General features: G+C 55.1%; 1 protein-coding gene across 2 annotated transcripts; it reads right to left on the reverse strand.

Annotated features, from left to right (window-relative positions):
- Positions 1–1029: 1029 nt before the first annotated feature.
- On the reverse strand, positions 1030–8516 carry LOC101872488 (acidic leucine-rich nuclear phosphoprotein 32 family member B). 2 transcript variants are annotated; one of them, XM_034070694.1, is made up of 6 exons: positions 8387–8516; positions 6462–6611; positions 5651–5773; positions 4579–4777; positions 3706–4281; positions 1030–2913 (listed from the first exon to the last, which is right to left on the reverse strand). In XM_034070694.1, the coding sequence occupies exons 1-5, from the start codon at positions 8438–8440 to the stop codon at positions 3875–3877; spliced, it is 933 nt and encodes a 310-aa protein (XP_033926585.1). In that variant the 5' UTR covers positions 8441–8516; the 3' UTR covers positions 1030–2913; positions 3706–3874. The 2 variants fall into 2 exon arrangements, with proteins under 2 accessions (XP_033926585.1, XP_033926584.1); XM_034070693.1 differs by having other exon boundaries at positions 3706–4284.
- Positions 8517–15773: the final 7257 nt, after the last annotated feature.

Below are 15773 nucleotides of genomic sequence, written 5' to 3' on the forward strand. Positions count from 1 at the left end.
GGAGCCTTTGCTTCCAACCCTTCAGAGGTGTGAGGAGGCCACAGGGACCACGGTGGCTGCCGAATCCCAACAGCTCATCCATGGCCTGATCCCCATCCCTGGGAGCTGTGCAACCTCCTGCACCCCATGAGGGAGCTGAGTCCTGGGGCTCCCTTGGCCCTGCTTTGTTGTGCTGGTGCTGAGCCCAGCCCTGCAAGGGGAGAGGGTTGAGCCAGGCAGGATGCTGCAGAATGGGGCCCAATGGCAAGCATGGAATGGGGCACCGGCACCACTGCTCAACACCATTGCTCAGCATCTGCTGCTCTGTGCCTGCTGCTCTGCATCCACTGCTCTGCACCGATGCTCAGCACCCACTGTTCACCCCAGGCTCCTGCCCATGGAGCTGCCCCTTTCCCAGCACACAGATCCCATGGGATCGGGGGCTTCCCCTTCCCACCTGCACCCACCCTGGGGTGCACCACGTGGGGGGCACAGGGTGAGCCCCAGGCCCTGCAGCGCTGCCCTGGGACTTCTTTCCCCAGCACCAGGGGACACCAGAGACACGGAGAGAAACCAGGAGACACAGGGGATGGATGGACAGAGCTGTCCGGACGGATGGGGCTGCAGCAGGGCAGCCCCACAGTCCCCATTGCCCATCTGGGTATGGAGGGGGCAAAGAGGCTGCATTTAAAATGGGGGGGACACTGCAGGAGCACCCCAAGCCTCTCAGCTCTGGTCCACACAGGGCCTGGAGCTGCCCCCCAGTGCAGAACAGACCCCTCTTCGCAGGGGCACACATGCACTGAATGAGATGCTGGTGCTGAAGCCCCCCTAATTGCAGTGAGAACTCCATAGAGAGCAGGACACAGAGCTCCAGGGCATCCTGCACCATTCTTGGGCGACCTGGTCTAGTGTGAGGGGTCCCTGCTCATGGGAGGAGCTTGGAAGTGGATGAGCTTAAGGTCCTTCCCAACCCAACCCATTCTATGACTCTATTCCAAGTCTGGGCTCCCAGAAGACTCAAAAGCAGAGGAGGCCAAGACATGTCTCATTGCGATGGGTTTGTAAAAACTGAAGTCTTTATTAAAAGATTTATCCAAATTTTGGTAACAAAAGATACAAAAGGGGCTGGAGATCCTTACTCCTGGGACAAACCTGACCAATCGCAGCCTGACAGTCACTAGGCTAATATAAAATCCATACAATCTGCTAAAAATGCAAGGAAAAAAAATTAATTAGAAGTAACTGCTGCTCTGACATTTCCTTTTTTTCTCTTTTTTTCCCTTAAAAAAAAATCCTTTAACATTTATAAGTTACTCAGTTTGCATTTTACAGGACTAACTCTGCTCCGAATGGTTACAGCTACTGTACAACACGAGACGACAGCAAGACCAGAGCAAAGCAACAGGAACTGGGATGTGCTGCAACGCACTCCACTCCTCTGCAGGAACTGCTGCCGAGTCTCCCCTCTGGGTGCCTGCAGGTTGCCCACCGGGAATGCCGCAAAGTGCCGGTGCATCCATGAGGAGCAGCTCAGCGGCACCCAGTTACCATCCCTTGGGTGCCACGGGGCCAGTGGAGCTCATGGATGTGAACACCTCCAGGCAGAGAAAAGGTGGGCAAAGGGTGAGGAACCCTCCATAGAGGAGCTACACGTGGCTCATCCCTGCTTCCTCCTTCCAGCCATCGTGGGGTGCGGGACACGCTGCTCTGCAGCACCGTCAGAGCATGAACACGAGTGGGAGAGAGCTGGGTTCTGATCAATGCACTTCTCTTCATGCTAAGAAAGAAAAGAGGAGGAAGAGGAGGATGCGTACACCAGGCTAGCGCTGAGGCAACTGTCCAGAGCTGGTACTGGCTAGCAGAAGGACCCTGAGAATATCGAGGCTAACACGGTCTCCCGGGGAACGCCGAGTTAGGTGCATCACAGTGATACTGGTTGAACGTGTTCTGTACAGTGCGAAATGGAGGTTGACACAAGTGCAGTATCCCTTCACCAGCTCTTTCCTATCTCTTCCTAAAGGCAGAGGCTGCTAAGGGGTGACAAGAGAGGCCTCATCAAAGCAAAGACACGGAAATCAGGCTTATTTGGACATCCAAGTGGAAGTTAGTGGGTGGCCACTGGGAAGAAGATTCCAGTTTATAAGAAACCAATAGGAAAGCAAGTGCAGGGCTACTGCATCATCAGAGGTACCAGGTCTTGCAAGCAGCCACCCCCCTCTCCCAAGACCCCGAGCACCCCCCGTCCCCAGCACTAAAGTATCTTCAAGCATCTCCCGAGATCACATCACCACTATTTCTGACCAGAGAGACCTCAGGGAGCGTTGGAGTCCATTGAACCAGATCTGCACTCACTGCTCGAGGTGGCTCAAGCATCTTCAGAGAGCTGCTCTGAGGGCATGTGGATAAGCAAATGCCTTCTTTGCTGTCGGGCAGGGTGGGAGCTGGAGCTCTGGGTCCAGTGTGGCAAAGCTGATTTCAGACACAAAAGATACCCAAGGAGGAGGAAATACATTTTTTCTGGGTTTTTTTTGTTATGTTTTCTTTTTTTGTGTGTGTTTTTTGTGGGGTTTTGGGGTTTTTTTTGTTTTGTTTTTGCAAACTGCTGCACAAACCACAGAACGGAGAAAGCCTTTGGTCATGGGTACCTGTGAGGAGTGAGCCTTGGGTGGGAGATTCCCCTGAATGCCTACAGGATTCTACATCTTAAAAAAATATATTGTGGACGCTGCAGCCATACAAAGGGGGAGGAGCAGGAGATGGGGTTTTACAGTCTCACATAGACACAACGGGGAGGTTAAGACAAGCACAGTCAGAGTCTGTAAAAGGGATCGGGTTGCTGGGATCAGTCATCCTCGTCGTCCTCTTCATCCTCTGGATCTTCCTCCCCTTCATCCTCTAGATTTCGTTTTCTCTTTTCCCCTCGTGGCAGGTCTGCAGAGAGAGGCCAAGCGTGAAGCTCAGTTCAGCCTTGTGTGAACAGCATTTGAACTGGGGTGAACAAGCACAGACTAGACTGGCACCATCCTGCAGAGACCCACCCTGCCCAGCTCCTCGTGGCACCCAGCACGAGGCATTAACTGTTTCCTATTGCCCTCCAAACCCCCCACGTTTCAATGGGCTTTTCTTTGTTGAGGACCCCCAGAAATGCCTTTGCAGAATTCAGTCCCTTCGGACCAGGCTCATACAAGGTGATGTGAAGTCACATCAGTCTGGCAAACCTTCGTTCAGGTGTCCATAGATCATTATAGCCAGAGGAGTCTGCACTCGAGTCCAGAAGGGTCAACCCTGCCCTACAGCTGAAAGGAGAGGAACGTGTGTCTCCAAGAGCATCTCCTCACACACAGTGCCACCATGAGCTTCTGTGACAGAAGTACTCCTCCAGCACAAGACTACCAGGTCAAGCACCTGAAAACTGGGTTTCTAGTCAATTTGCCTCTTTAATATATAGCACTTACCCCGCGTGGTTGGTATTAGGAGACACTGAAACCTCTGTCCCCATCACCACTGTATGACCCTTTGGTTATAACCACTATCCAAACAGTCAGCTTAGGCATAAGCAGCAGCTTTAGTGGTGCCCATAGCCAAAAGGCTGCACCTTTTATCAGGGAAGATCTGCAGGCAACAACAGCACAACACTGTAGCCTGGGAAGCTCTACAGAACCAGCAGATGTGAGAATGCTGAAGCAGCTTTGCAAGCACTTAGTTTGTTAGGATTCAACTCACCATCATCGGCTTCATCTTCTTCATCATCCTCACCATCTTCCTCCTCATCTTCCTCCTGGAGTCAAAACAAGAAGCTTTGTGGCAAGAATCACAGTCCCACCAGCAAGGTGTAATTCCACAGCACCATCTTCCTTCTGCTCTGCTCCAGCCCTACTGGAGCCTCAAGGGGTCATGTACAAGCCAAGCAGTGAGGAGCTACCGGAGCCTGACCAGCTTCCAACATCCCTACAAAGGGTCTATACAGCTCTGTCCCTGGAAGCCATGGAAGTACCAGGCTGAGCAATAAATGGGTCTGACCTGACACACTCTGTACACAACAAGTCAAAAGGGGTATGGGAAAAGGGAGCATGCAGCAGCTCTCCCAGATCCACCCAAAGTGCCTGGTCAGATGGGTCACCAGGTTAAGGAACAAACACACTGTCAACCACAAACCAAAGACAGAAAGTCTCACCTCATCATCTACTCCATCCTCCTCCTCTTCACCTTCCAGATCATCATCTTCATCTTCTTCATCATCGATGACTTCTTCATCCAAATCATCTTCCTCATCAGCATCCTCCTCTTCCTCACCCTCACCTTCTAACAAAAGGAGAGGAAGTAAGCGTTATGGCTCCCAAACACCCACACCTCCAACCCGAGTGCTACGTGAGCAGCAGGCAGGAAATCATAGCAAGAATGCACGAGGAGTGCCAGCAACAAGCCCTGTCAGCCTGCAGCAAGTCTCACATCTTCCCCAGCCTGCCCAAGGAGGGAGGGGGGTTACCCAGACAGCCCCCACTTTAGTGCCAAGTTAGAATCACCATTAACTCAGCAACAGAGCCATGGCTAAATGGGGTTGTTACCCCAGCAAGAAAAGCAAGAGAAAACCCTCACCTTCCCCATTCTCATACTCATCTTCCAGTGCATCCCCATCTGCTTCAGGGTCTGAGTCAGGGGCTTCCTGATCATCAGCATCATACCCGTCTAGGTAGGTGAGCTGGGGCAGGAGGGTGAACACGCTCTCCCGGTAGTTGATGAGCATCGTCACCTCACAGTTGAAGAGGTCCAGACTATGGAGGTTTGGCAACTTTTTCTGCAAAGATCAAGTCATTACGTTACTGATGAGCTGATGCTGTGTGAAGATCAGGCTACCCACATCTAGTACAGAAGTGCCTCTGCATGCTTAATATGCACCATGTGCTGCTCAGATGGAGAGGAGTTACTGCTCTTGCTAACTGCAGGCAAAGAAGACTTCTTTTCAGCTCCTCTGTCCTAGTTTCCCCACCTTGGAGACAGCTCCCTGTGAAACCACATCCAAATCATACTCTCTTCTGAACAGGGTGGGCAACGAGCCCAGCGCCCCAGCAAGAGGAATCACTGAGCTGGTCTCATCCTGCCCAAAACATGAGGCAAACCCAAAAGCACCACACAGAAAGTGTCTATGAGCCTTTCAGCACAGCCACAGCAGCTCTCCTGCTCCGGTCCTCACACTCTGCAGCAGGTCAAGCAAAGGAGGAGTAAAATAGCTTCAAGCTTCTTCTGGAGGGACCAAAGGCAGCAACGAGGCAATGCCCTAGACCAGACCTTTCAGCTACAGAGTGAGGATCACAAGGCAAGAGCCTCCTCTGGGGCAGTGCAGAGGCAATGGGAACCCAAGCAGCTCATCTCCGTGACGCCTCAGGTGCCACCTACCTCCAACTGCACCCACCCCATTAAAGGTCCCTTCTCACATGGACACTGCATCCACAGTTTTACTCATCCAGACCAATTTCGTGCTTCTTTTAGCAACTGGCTCCTGGTTTTCCAGGCAGAGGAATCATTAACTCTTAGCCCAGCCTCAAATGGGACCCACTCATCTGTTCCCACGAGAACCACAAAGTGCTGCCAAGATGCTGGCCTTCTGCACAGATACTCCCCAAAGGAAACAACATCATCCCTTAGATCCCAGGCACAGCCTTTCACTCACCAAGGGCTCCAGGGTATTGATGTCTTTGATCTTGTTGCCGCTTAGATTCAAGTGTGTCAGGTTAGGAGTTCTCTCTGCTAGAACTTCAAGGCCACCAGAAATCCTGTTATCACTCAGCTCCAGCTGCCAGGAGGGAATATCACATAGTCACAAAGGGCTTCAGTTTGCAGCAAGGGGAATACAACTGCCCTGAGAACTGGACTACAATGAGCACTCAAGTTCCAGACCATCTCCCTTAGACCACACCATAGAGCTGCAGTTCAAGTGTTCACCTGAAACCCCTTGGGCACAGCACTCCCAGGCACCTCCGTGCTGCAGGACACAGAGGCACATGCTCTAAAATCCCAAGTATTTATGGTCTTTTGAACATAATAATTTGATACTTGGGGAACAGGGTGCCCAGAGAAGCTGTGGCTGCCCCATCCCTGGCAGTGCTCAAGGCCAGGTTGGACACAGGGGCTGGGAGCAGCTGCTCCAGTGGAAGGGGTCCCTGCCCTGGCAGGGGCTGGAGCTGGATGGACTTTAAGGCCCCTTCCAACCCATTTGATTCCATGATTCTATGTTACTGAAGCTCCTGACAGTAGCACAACAGCAAAAGCAATAGAGAAAGGATACTAAACATAAAATGAGCTCAAAAGCATTTTGTTGCTAAAAAGCCATCTCTGTCACTTGCTCCAAGTGTAAGTTACAGAGGAAAAAGCAAAATCAAATGGCTTTTTTTATTGGGAAATACAGGAAAACCAGCCAGGCGCAGGACAGCTGAAACATCAGAGCAAGGACTGCTGGGGATGGGAGCACACGGCTGGCTCACCTTCCGTAGCTTGTTGAGCTTGGGGAGGTTGGAGACGGACAGCAGGTTAATGTTGATCATGCTGAGGAACTCCAGGTTCTCAAAGTCTGAGGAGAGACCCACGATCTTCCCATCGTCCGAACGGCAGTTATCCAGAACCAGCTCCTTCACCTGCCAAAGGAGACAGTGAGCACACTGGGCCAAGCCTCACCTCCAGCCTGTCCCACACCTCAAAGCAGCAGCTCCTCCTTACCCAGCAGTAAGGGACACACGAGGTCTTAAAGCTAAAGGGTGAATCCCTCATGGCAGTCAGGACTTCACCCTTTAAGCGTGAGCCACACAACGTGCACCCACGGCACCAACCAAGAGCCTTCTCCATCAAGAAGCATGAGGGGGTTGAACCATGAGCTCATAGCAAAACGTTTCACACACAAAGCATCAAAAAGCTCTCAGGGTCACCATTCAAAGCTTCACTAATAGGAGACCAAACAGGCTCATCTGACTGTGTTCCTTTAGCTTCTCCCTATGCCTGGGGGTGCTGGAAAAAGCTGCCTCCAAGAGGCTTTGTTTCCCTGTGACAGTCTCCATGCAGAGGTGACACAGCTGCCCAGGCAGATGATGCTGCTCAGGTTCATGATGCAGAACCACTGATGGCATCCACTTTGCCCAGTGTAGGCTACGCACACAGAACCCATCACAGAAACCATCCCTCCTGTAGCATCAGGACCAGCACCATCTGCTCCCCCCCAAGCACCAGCAGGGTAAACCCACCCAGCACCCCCTTCTCCCCCACCTAAGCTCAAGCCCCAGCTCTCAAAGGCCCCTTCCACAACTCACTTTTACCCCACACATTCTTCCCAGCAAGATGCAAGCTCAGCCTTGGCCAGAAGGCTCCTGATGCTCTCCAAACCCCTCCTTCGCAGCACTCCCATTTTACCTCTCTTGCTCACATCAGCCAACTATCAGGGAGTCATTTTAACATCCCTGTGCATGTCACCCCCTTTTCCGGGGCTCCTGGGCCACCTCTGCAGCACCAGCTCCCCATGAATCAATGCTTCAAGGCTCTGGAAGCGGCAGCACCGCTCGGGAGCTCCGCAGCTGAGCCCGTTTTGCCCCAGAACCGAGGCAAGGCTCCAACCAACCCTGTGTGTGCGAGGGCGGCCGAGGCTGAGCCTCCGCTGCTGTTGGACGTTACCACCTTATGCAGACCCCGTCCGAGGGCAGCTCTAACCCAGCAACAACGCTCGGGCCGCACTCCCCCAGCCCCCAGTGTCAAACCCGCACCCTCCGCCGCCTCGCTTCATTTTGGGTCTGAAAACCCCTTTTTCCCCCCCATAAACGGGCTCTCACCTGCCCCACAGCCCCCCCTCTCCGGCGCCCCACTGCAGGCTGACAGCCCCCGGCTATGGCGCTGCACGGCACCGATAAGGCCCGAGGGCGAACCGGAACGCCCGGGGCGGCGGCGATGCCGGGGCCTGGCACTGAGCAGGACCCCGGGGCGAGGGGGGGACCCAGCTCCACACCGGGGGGGGACCGGGCTCAGCCCCACGCTGACACCGCGGAGGGCCCGAGCAGGCCCCGACGGGGCAAGGCCCGGGCGGCCGCTAAACATGGCCGGAGCCGCCATGGCTGAGAGGCCCGCACCGGCCCCGCTCGGCTGCTCCGGGGCCCGGCCTGGGCCGGTACCAACCGCGCTGCCCCCCGTGGGGCGGAGCCAGACGGGACCGGACGGGACCCGACGGGACGGGAGCGGCCGCAGCCGCCCGGGCCCCGCCGCGCACGTGCACGCCGCCATGCCGGCGGGGGGGGGGGGGGGGTGAGGAGGAGGAGGAAGGGGCCTCTCAGCCCCGTGCTCACCGTGCGGGACCCCGCGGGGCGCTCCCCGTTACCCCCCCCCCCCCCCACGAGCAACACGTGCAGAGCGGTGTCCCCCCCCCGACGGGTACCTCGCTCGGTTTCTTGTTGCGCAGCTCCAGCGTCAGCCGCTTCTTCATCTCCATCCTCGAGCCGAGCCCTGAGCCGAGCCCCGAGCCGAGCCCTGAGCCGAGCCGAGCCCCGAGCCGAGCCCCGAGCCGAGCCGAGCCGAGCCCTGAGCCGAGCCTAGAGCCGAGCCTTGAGCCGAGCCCTGAGCCGAGCTGAGCCCCGAGCCGAGCCGAGCCGAGCTCTGAGCCGAGCCGAGCCGAGCCCTCAACCGAGCCCTGAGCCGAGCTCCGAGCCGAGCCGAGCCGAGCCGAGCCGAGCCCCGAGCCGAGCCGAGCCCCGAGCCGAGCCGAGCCCTGAGCCGAGCCCCCGAGCGCCGCCGCCGCCGCCTTGGCCGAGGGAAGGCGCCAACGGCAACAAAGGCGGCGCCTGCCGCGCCCCCTGCCGGCCGCGCCTGGTACTGCACCGCCACCGCCCCCCCCCCCCCCCGGGTTCGGCAGCGCCCCCTTTCGGCCCCGCCCTGCAGCTGCGTGTGCCCATGGCCGGTGCCGTGTGCCCGTGTGCCCATGGCCGGTGCTGCCATCCCGTCTCCAGGCACCACATTCTTGGTCTCATCCCCAGCGCCACATTCCCGTCTGCAGGCACCACGTTCCCGTTCCCAGGTGTCACGTTCCTGTTCCCAAGCTCTCCATCCTCAGGAGCCACCTTCCCTACTCCAGTGCCGTGTTCCCTTCCCAGCACCACGTCCTTGTCCTCAGCATCACGTCCCCATCTCAGTTCCTATCCCCAGCTCCATGTTCCCGTCCCCACATTCCCATCCCCAGCCTCCTGTTTTGGCCACTGCTGAGGCTGCGCCTGCCAGCAGGGTCAGGACTGGGGTGGCTGATAAAGCCAGGGTGGGTGTTGGTCAGGCTTTCTGCTCCGGGAAGGATGAGATAACAGCCACAGTGGGGGTTATGGTGATGTTTTTCCCTTCTCTCATCTGATGGGCAGCCCACGGCTGTTCTCTGTACAAACATGGAGAGCCGGGAATCCTGCAGCCCATGGGATCCATGGCTGTGGCAATGCCAGGCCCAGGCAGTGCCATAAGACCCAGCTATGCTTCAGGAGAGCCACGGAGCTGGTGGGACTCTGCACATGGGAAGGTCCAAGCGTTGCCACCATTCCCAGGACCCCGCGCAGGATCAGGATCCCTGCAGGATGTGGGCACTGCTGCCAATGGCTCCATTAAAATCAGCTTCAGAAACACCCAGAGAAATCTCTCTGATCAAGGACCAAGCCTCCAAGTAAACAGGAACACGAGGGCTCGCAGGACCAGCCTCAGAGTCCCCCATTGTCCCCTTTGGCAGGAGGCCACTGGCTTGCCTTGTATGGGAGGAAATGGCTTTCTGGTACGTTGCAGATGATTTTTGCCAGTTGGCTCTAACAGGAGCCTGGTTTTATTAGGAGCAGCAAAAGGAAAAGGAGACATTCAGCAGAGGGGTTTAAGCTCCAAAGGGGCCAAACCCGGTTAGTTCATTTTGAAGAGCAAATAAGGGACATCTCCATAAGGAAATCCCTTCAGTGCTGGTGCGTTCTGGCATCTCCCTTCTTCTGCTGGTGGCTCTGTGTGAGCTCCTGCTGCTCTGCCATGGGGTGAACAGTCCATGGGGCATCACACTAGTCACCCCTCTCATCTGCGTGCCCCTAAGGAGTACCTCTGAAGCACCCAGCACCGACGCTGGGTGGAGGTGGGCAGATGCTGGGGAGGATGAGATGTGTGGTGGTGGCACTGAAGGAGCAGCCCATGGTTGGGATGGGTCCAGTTGCAAGATCCAGAGTATCCTCTTATTGGCCTGGCTGGGTTAATCCTATCCCCACGGGTGAAGTAGCAAGGGAGGCATGGAACCAACACATGATTTAGGTTGGAAAAGACCTTTAAGATCATTAAGTCCAACCATAACATCTTTGTGTCCAGCCATAAGATCACCGAGCCCAGCGCAAGATCACTGAGCCCAACCATAACCGGGTCCATGTTCCACAGGGTGAACCCAGGTCTCTTTGGCTTCATCGAGACCTGCTCGGGAGGGACAATCAGGTCCTGGCACCCCAAGGGTCCCTCATGTCCCCCGCAGGCCAGAGCAGCAGCTTGGTGGGGCTGCCCTGGGCAGGCAGCTGGAGCTGGGCTGCAGGTCCCCCCTTTGCTGATCTGCATTTGTTTTAAGGTCTCTTTCATGTCCTCTTTGAGGCTCGTTTCCTGTTCTTTGTAGAAAACAATGCTTCCCCCCCCTCTCCGCCCATCCCAGAGCGGCTTTATCTCCCGTCCCGTGGGCTGCAAAGCTCCCTCGGGAGCTGAGCGCTCTGTTTGTCCTCAAACACAAAACGCTGCTCTGCTTTAAGCGAATGGCTTTTAAAGCTGCGCCTGGGACTCGGTGTCTGGTGGATGCATTTAAACGGCTCCGAGAGTTTCGATGTTTAGGCAGATTAACACGAAGCCGGGAATTCGCTGCGCTAAGTGACAGCAACGGGAAGGCCGGACTGTAAATGCTGACACGGGTTGAAACTCAGATCTGGAGCTTTTCGCCCAAGCTGGAGCACAGATGCTGGGAATAACGCGTTATCTGTTACACAACACAACACGAGCTGCTTGTGTGTTGCGTGGCTTTAACCACTTCGTACCTAGCACAGGGCATCCTGAGAGTGAATCCTGTGCAATAAACTGGATTACTGCTCTCTGCACCGCGAGGACCTTCCCACAACTTCACACTTCCCTGTCCTCAAAACACGGCGCCCATCCCGCAGTCCTGATCCAGCTCTGGGGCAGCAGCACAAGGGGGACGTGGAGCTGCTGGAGCGAGGCCAGAGGAGGCCATGGAGCTGCTGCGAGGGCTGGAGCAGATCCCATAGGAGCCAGGCTGAGAGAGCTGGGCTGGGGCAGCCTGGACAAGAGAAGGCTCCTGAAGGGGAGACCTGAGAGCAGCTCCAGTGCCTAAAGGGGCTGCAGGAAACCTGGAGAGGGTCTTGGGACAAGGGATGTAGGGACAGGCCAAGGGGAATGGCTTGAACCTGCCCGAGGGGAGACTGAGCTGAGCTCTGAGGCAGAAGCTCTTCCCTGGGAGGAAGGCAGTAGGAAGCCAGTCTGGGATTCTAGGATTCTGTGGCTGAACTGTTTCAATAAGAACCTTCAGTGCGGTTTGGAGATGTCCAGGGATGGATATGATCAGATGAATTCACTGAAGATTTACAAGTCCGTATGGCATCTACTGGGAGACCAAAAAATCCAGTGTCCACATGCACCCCAGTAACCGCCCCAAAGGAGCAGGCAAATGAGGTCAATGCAATCATGGAATCCCAGATTGGTTTGGGTTGGAAGGGATCCTCCCAGGGAAGAGCTTCTGCCTTAGAGCTCAGCTAAACCAAACCCTCAGGTCCCGGCCCCGGCACCCCCCGACCTCGCTGCAGCGCTGCGCTGGGGCCGCCAGAGGGCAGCATCGTCCCGCCGGGCCCGGGGCTGGAGCCCCCGGGGCTGCTGCAGGGTGATGGGTGATGCTGATGCTCTGCGACCCTGGTCCATGGGACACGCTACCTCCAGGCAGCTTCTCCTATTCAGAGACAACAGAAGGTGCCCAAACGGCTTGGATATAAACAGCCTCCATCCAGGGACTTGGGAGAATCGCCTGGATCAGCAGCTTCAGTTGTTTGGGGGCTCCCAGCAAGCAGCAGGGAGATGGATGCACTTCCAGAGTATTTTCTGCTGTCCTGAGCACTGTATATCCGGATTAGTGCCTAAGCAGAGCAAGGCAGGAGGCTGGCACTGCAGTTCACACACAGTATTTCCTCAGTGTAAGATAAAGTCACAATCTTCTTGTGTTTCCACTGTTTCTCCTTTATCCATGATTCTCTTAATGCTGCGGAGGGGACATTGGCTTCTTCCTCCAGCTTTCTGCATCACGCAAGCTGTGTGCTTTGCACCTGAATACTTTATCAGCCAGTCAGGGACTGAAAAGGGAATTGCAACCAACCTCCCTGGAATGTACCTGTTGCATCCCAGCCCTCACAACAGCCTGTGCCTGGTTTGAAACACCCAGGCAGGAGGCAGGCTCCTTTGCATCCTGAAAATGGACTTCATAATCCCAGTACAGGGGCTCCTCAGCCAAGGATGGCTTCTCTCTACCCTGCCGTAATTAGCTGTGGATAGTGGCACCTTTATGCAGCCTAACGAGATAACAACACCCAGCTCCTATCTCAAAGCAGGTCTAGAGGCACCTTCCAGATCCCTGTTTGACTTTTCCCACAGGGAAGCTAAGCTATGTAGTGGGGAAGGTGTTTATCCACCATCACCCCAGTGAAAGCCAGTGCCCTTCAGCCCAGCTTCTCCCAGCAAACACACTCAGCATCATTTCCATTGCCTTGGGAACAAAGGGTTGAATGGGTCCAGCTATAGGGAGAGGAGAAGTAGGCAGTGGGGTTGTACCTGGGGTGTGTTTGTGCTCATATTCTGGTTCCTTGCAGGAGTAACATCACAACAAGAGCATCCCGGGCTAAACTGGGGCTCCTCCTCATCACCCCACCATGGCAGAGCACGAGGGGGGCACTGTACTCCTTTCCCTGCCTGCAGTGACATTTCAGGCCATGAAAGCAGGATTTGGGAAGCTCCATTCTTTGGGAAACAGTCACACAGGTGTCACAGGGAGAGGCACACTGCAGGTGGGATGGCTCCATCTCCCAGTTCCCATCCCAGTTTCCAGTCTGAACAAGGGAGCTGCGCTGGGGAGATAAGCAAGGGCTTACCCTGGAGGCTGTGTTCCCAGAGCAGCCTCCTCCATCACCAGCCCTTGTGCAACCCTCCTGCAAGGGTGTGGGCAGGAACCCTCGCAGGGGTGGGCTTGGGAAAGAGCTTGGCACTGGGAATGCTCCCTCCTTCCCACCACAGCATCACACACCAGCACCGCATCCTCCCCTTGCACGTGCCTTTGGAGCTGGGATGGGGCCCAGGTCAGGTCAGATAGGGTCGATCCCACACCTTGGAGCTATTTCAGAGCCAAACTGGTGGACGTGGCAGTGCCAGGTTAATGTCTGGAATTGATGGTCTTTAAGCAAAGGGCATCAGGAGCTTCCTATGGAGCGTGCAGAGAGGACAAGACATCTTTAGGGATGCATCCAGCTCTGTGTTAAGGCCACCAAAATGAGGATCTGCAGGAGAGTGGCATGTTCTTGACATGGATGTGTTTTACTGTGCAGGCATGGGCACAAAGGCAGGGGCTGGGACACAACCCACAGGAGGACACAAGCATTGCTTGTATCTGTTGGGCTTGAGTTTGAATCACAAAGGATGCTCTCTGCTAGGAGGGGATCTCCATTTCTTCTTGTAGGCAGACAGAGGTTTCAAAGCATCTGGGATGGGATGTGCTCCTTTGACTAGAGATAGGAAACTAGGCAAGGCACAGGGATGTGCACTGGGAATGACCCATATGGGATGGGGAGGTTGCAGGGAAAAGCAATGAAGGGTCTGGAGGATGGGAGCAGGGAACACAATTTCCCATTCCAGAACTGACCCACATGGAGGGCACCCAATGCAGCCACCAGGCAGCAGATAGGCAAAAGGAGGTACCTTTTTGCTCAGCACCTATTTAAACTGAATGTTATTTCCACAGGACATGACCTCAAAAAATCACCTTTCAAAGCATGAGATAAGCTCAGACATGATTGGTCTGTTCTGACTGGTTAAACAGGACCTCTGGCTAAGGAAGTAAGTCACTGACCATCAGAAGATGGGGCAGGATTGTTTCCTTCTTGCTTGCTTTCTTATACCCCTTTCAACCGAGCAACATTGCCACTGGTGAAGAAACTTCTGGTTCCCAAGGCCTGTTGCAGGCTCGGCTCTTAAGCCTCTCTCAGAACATGCCCAGACCTTTGCTGTCTCCTGCCAAAGCTTTGCACCACTCTGTGACAGGATTGCACCTTAGATAAAGCCACCTCCCTGCATGCAGAGCACTGCCAAGCTCTTGACAGCCGGGATGCAAAGCTGCAGACCCAGCCCAAGCAGAAAGGAACTTTATCTCCTTCCATTTGCACATCTCTTCAGGGTCCACAGTCCTGCAAGTGAGGAAGGGTGAGAAGCTGCTGCCTGCAGGGGTTTGGTTTGGCAAGAGCTGCCTCCCTGCCCTGGGTCTGCTCCCTAATGGGACTCAAGGCAGCCCTTGCTGTGTTTGAAAGCCCTGGCTGGGCTGGTTCAGCACTGCCAAGGACAAGGGGAGTTTTCTCTTTCTTGACTTGGGTACCTCCTATTGTCATCTACAAGAAGGGCTGCCCCAAGAAGCTGTGGCTGCCCCATCCCTGGCAGCGCTCAAGGCCAGGTTGGACACAGGGGCTTGGAGCAGCTGCTCCAGTGGAAGGGGTTGGAGCTGGAGGAGCTTTAAGGTCCCTTCAACCCAAACCAGGCAGGGATTCTGTGTCTCTGCTTAGCCCTGCGCATCCCGCAGGTAACTCCTGCTGAGTTATCAAATCCCTGTGGCACAACACATCCGGACTGCGACAGATGACAGTGCTGGGAGAACTTCCTTTAATTACTGCTCTTCTTGCTGTTGCTGTTAGCAATTAAGACATTGGATTTAAACCTGTCTGTATTTCCAAACAAGAACAGGGTGATCAGACTGCCAAAGACTCTTGGGTTAACCGCTATGGCATCCTGCCTGGAGTAGAGATAACAGAGTGGTTGCTCAACCATGATGGATTGATGGGGAATTTCTCCTGGACCTTGAGACCAGAGGTGTTGGAGCCTGACAAGGCTTGAGCTCTGCTCCTCTGGAGCCTGATCTGCACAAGCACCAAGGTGATGTTGTAAAGAGTGGGTATTTCAGGCACTGGAGACCTCAAAGCCACACCTTGCATGGGGAGCAATCCATCTTTGCTGCTGCTCCTGATGCTTTTTGGTTGCCTGCAGCTCCTGCCCTACCTGGTGAAGAAGCAGAGATATTTACAGCTCTGCAGAGGTGAAGGAGAGTGGGTACATTGCACCCGGTAGGCTTTACAGCAGCAATGGAGACAAATGCTTTCATTTGGCTGTGTAAAGCACATCCAGTTTTAGCACATCTCCTGCTGCTGTTATTATTTCTTCCAGACCGCAATTTGCTAAACAGCTTCCAACCCAAGCAGAGGACACGATTCCTGCCCTGTGGAGTCATGAGTGACAGGGATTATCTATGTGTTCAGCATGAGCAAGGCTCCCAGGTCACCTGCCTGTGTTTTTATGTGTTCAAGAATGAAATTGCCACCCTGGGGCTAAAGTCATGTACCAAAAGCAAAAGAGCTGGCAGCAGAATGGAGCCTGTCCGGGCTGCTCCAGGGCCTTCCTGTGCCCAGGCAAGGCAATGGGAAGGCAGAATTCCCTGGATACCCTTCCCGACTCCCCCTCGCTGTGAGAATGGAGCGAAG

Source organism: Melopsittacus undulatus, chromosome 19, assembly GCF_012275295.1.
Source record: "Melopsittacus undulatus isolate bMelUnd1 chromosome 19, bMelUnd1.mat.Z, whole genome shotgun sequence".
Taxonomy (NCBI): Eukaryota; Metazoa; Chordata; class Aves; order Psittaciformes; family Psittaculidae; genus Melopsittacus; species Melopsittacus undulatus.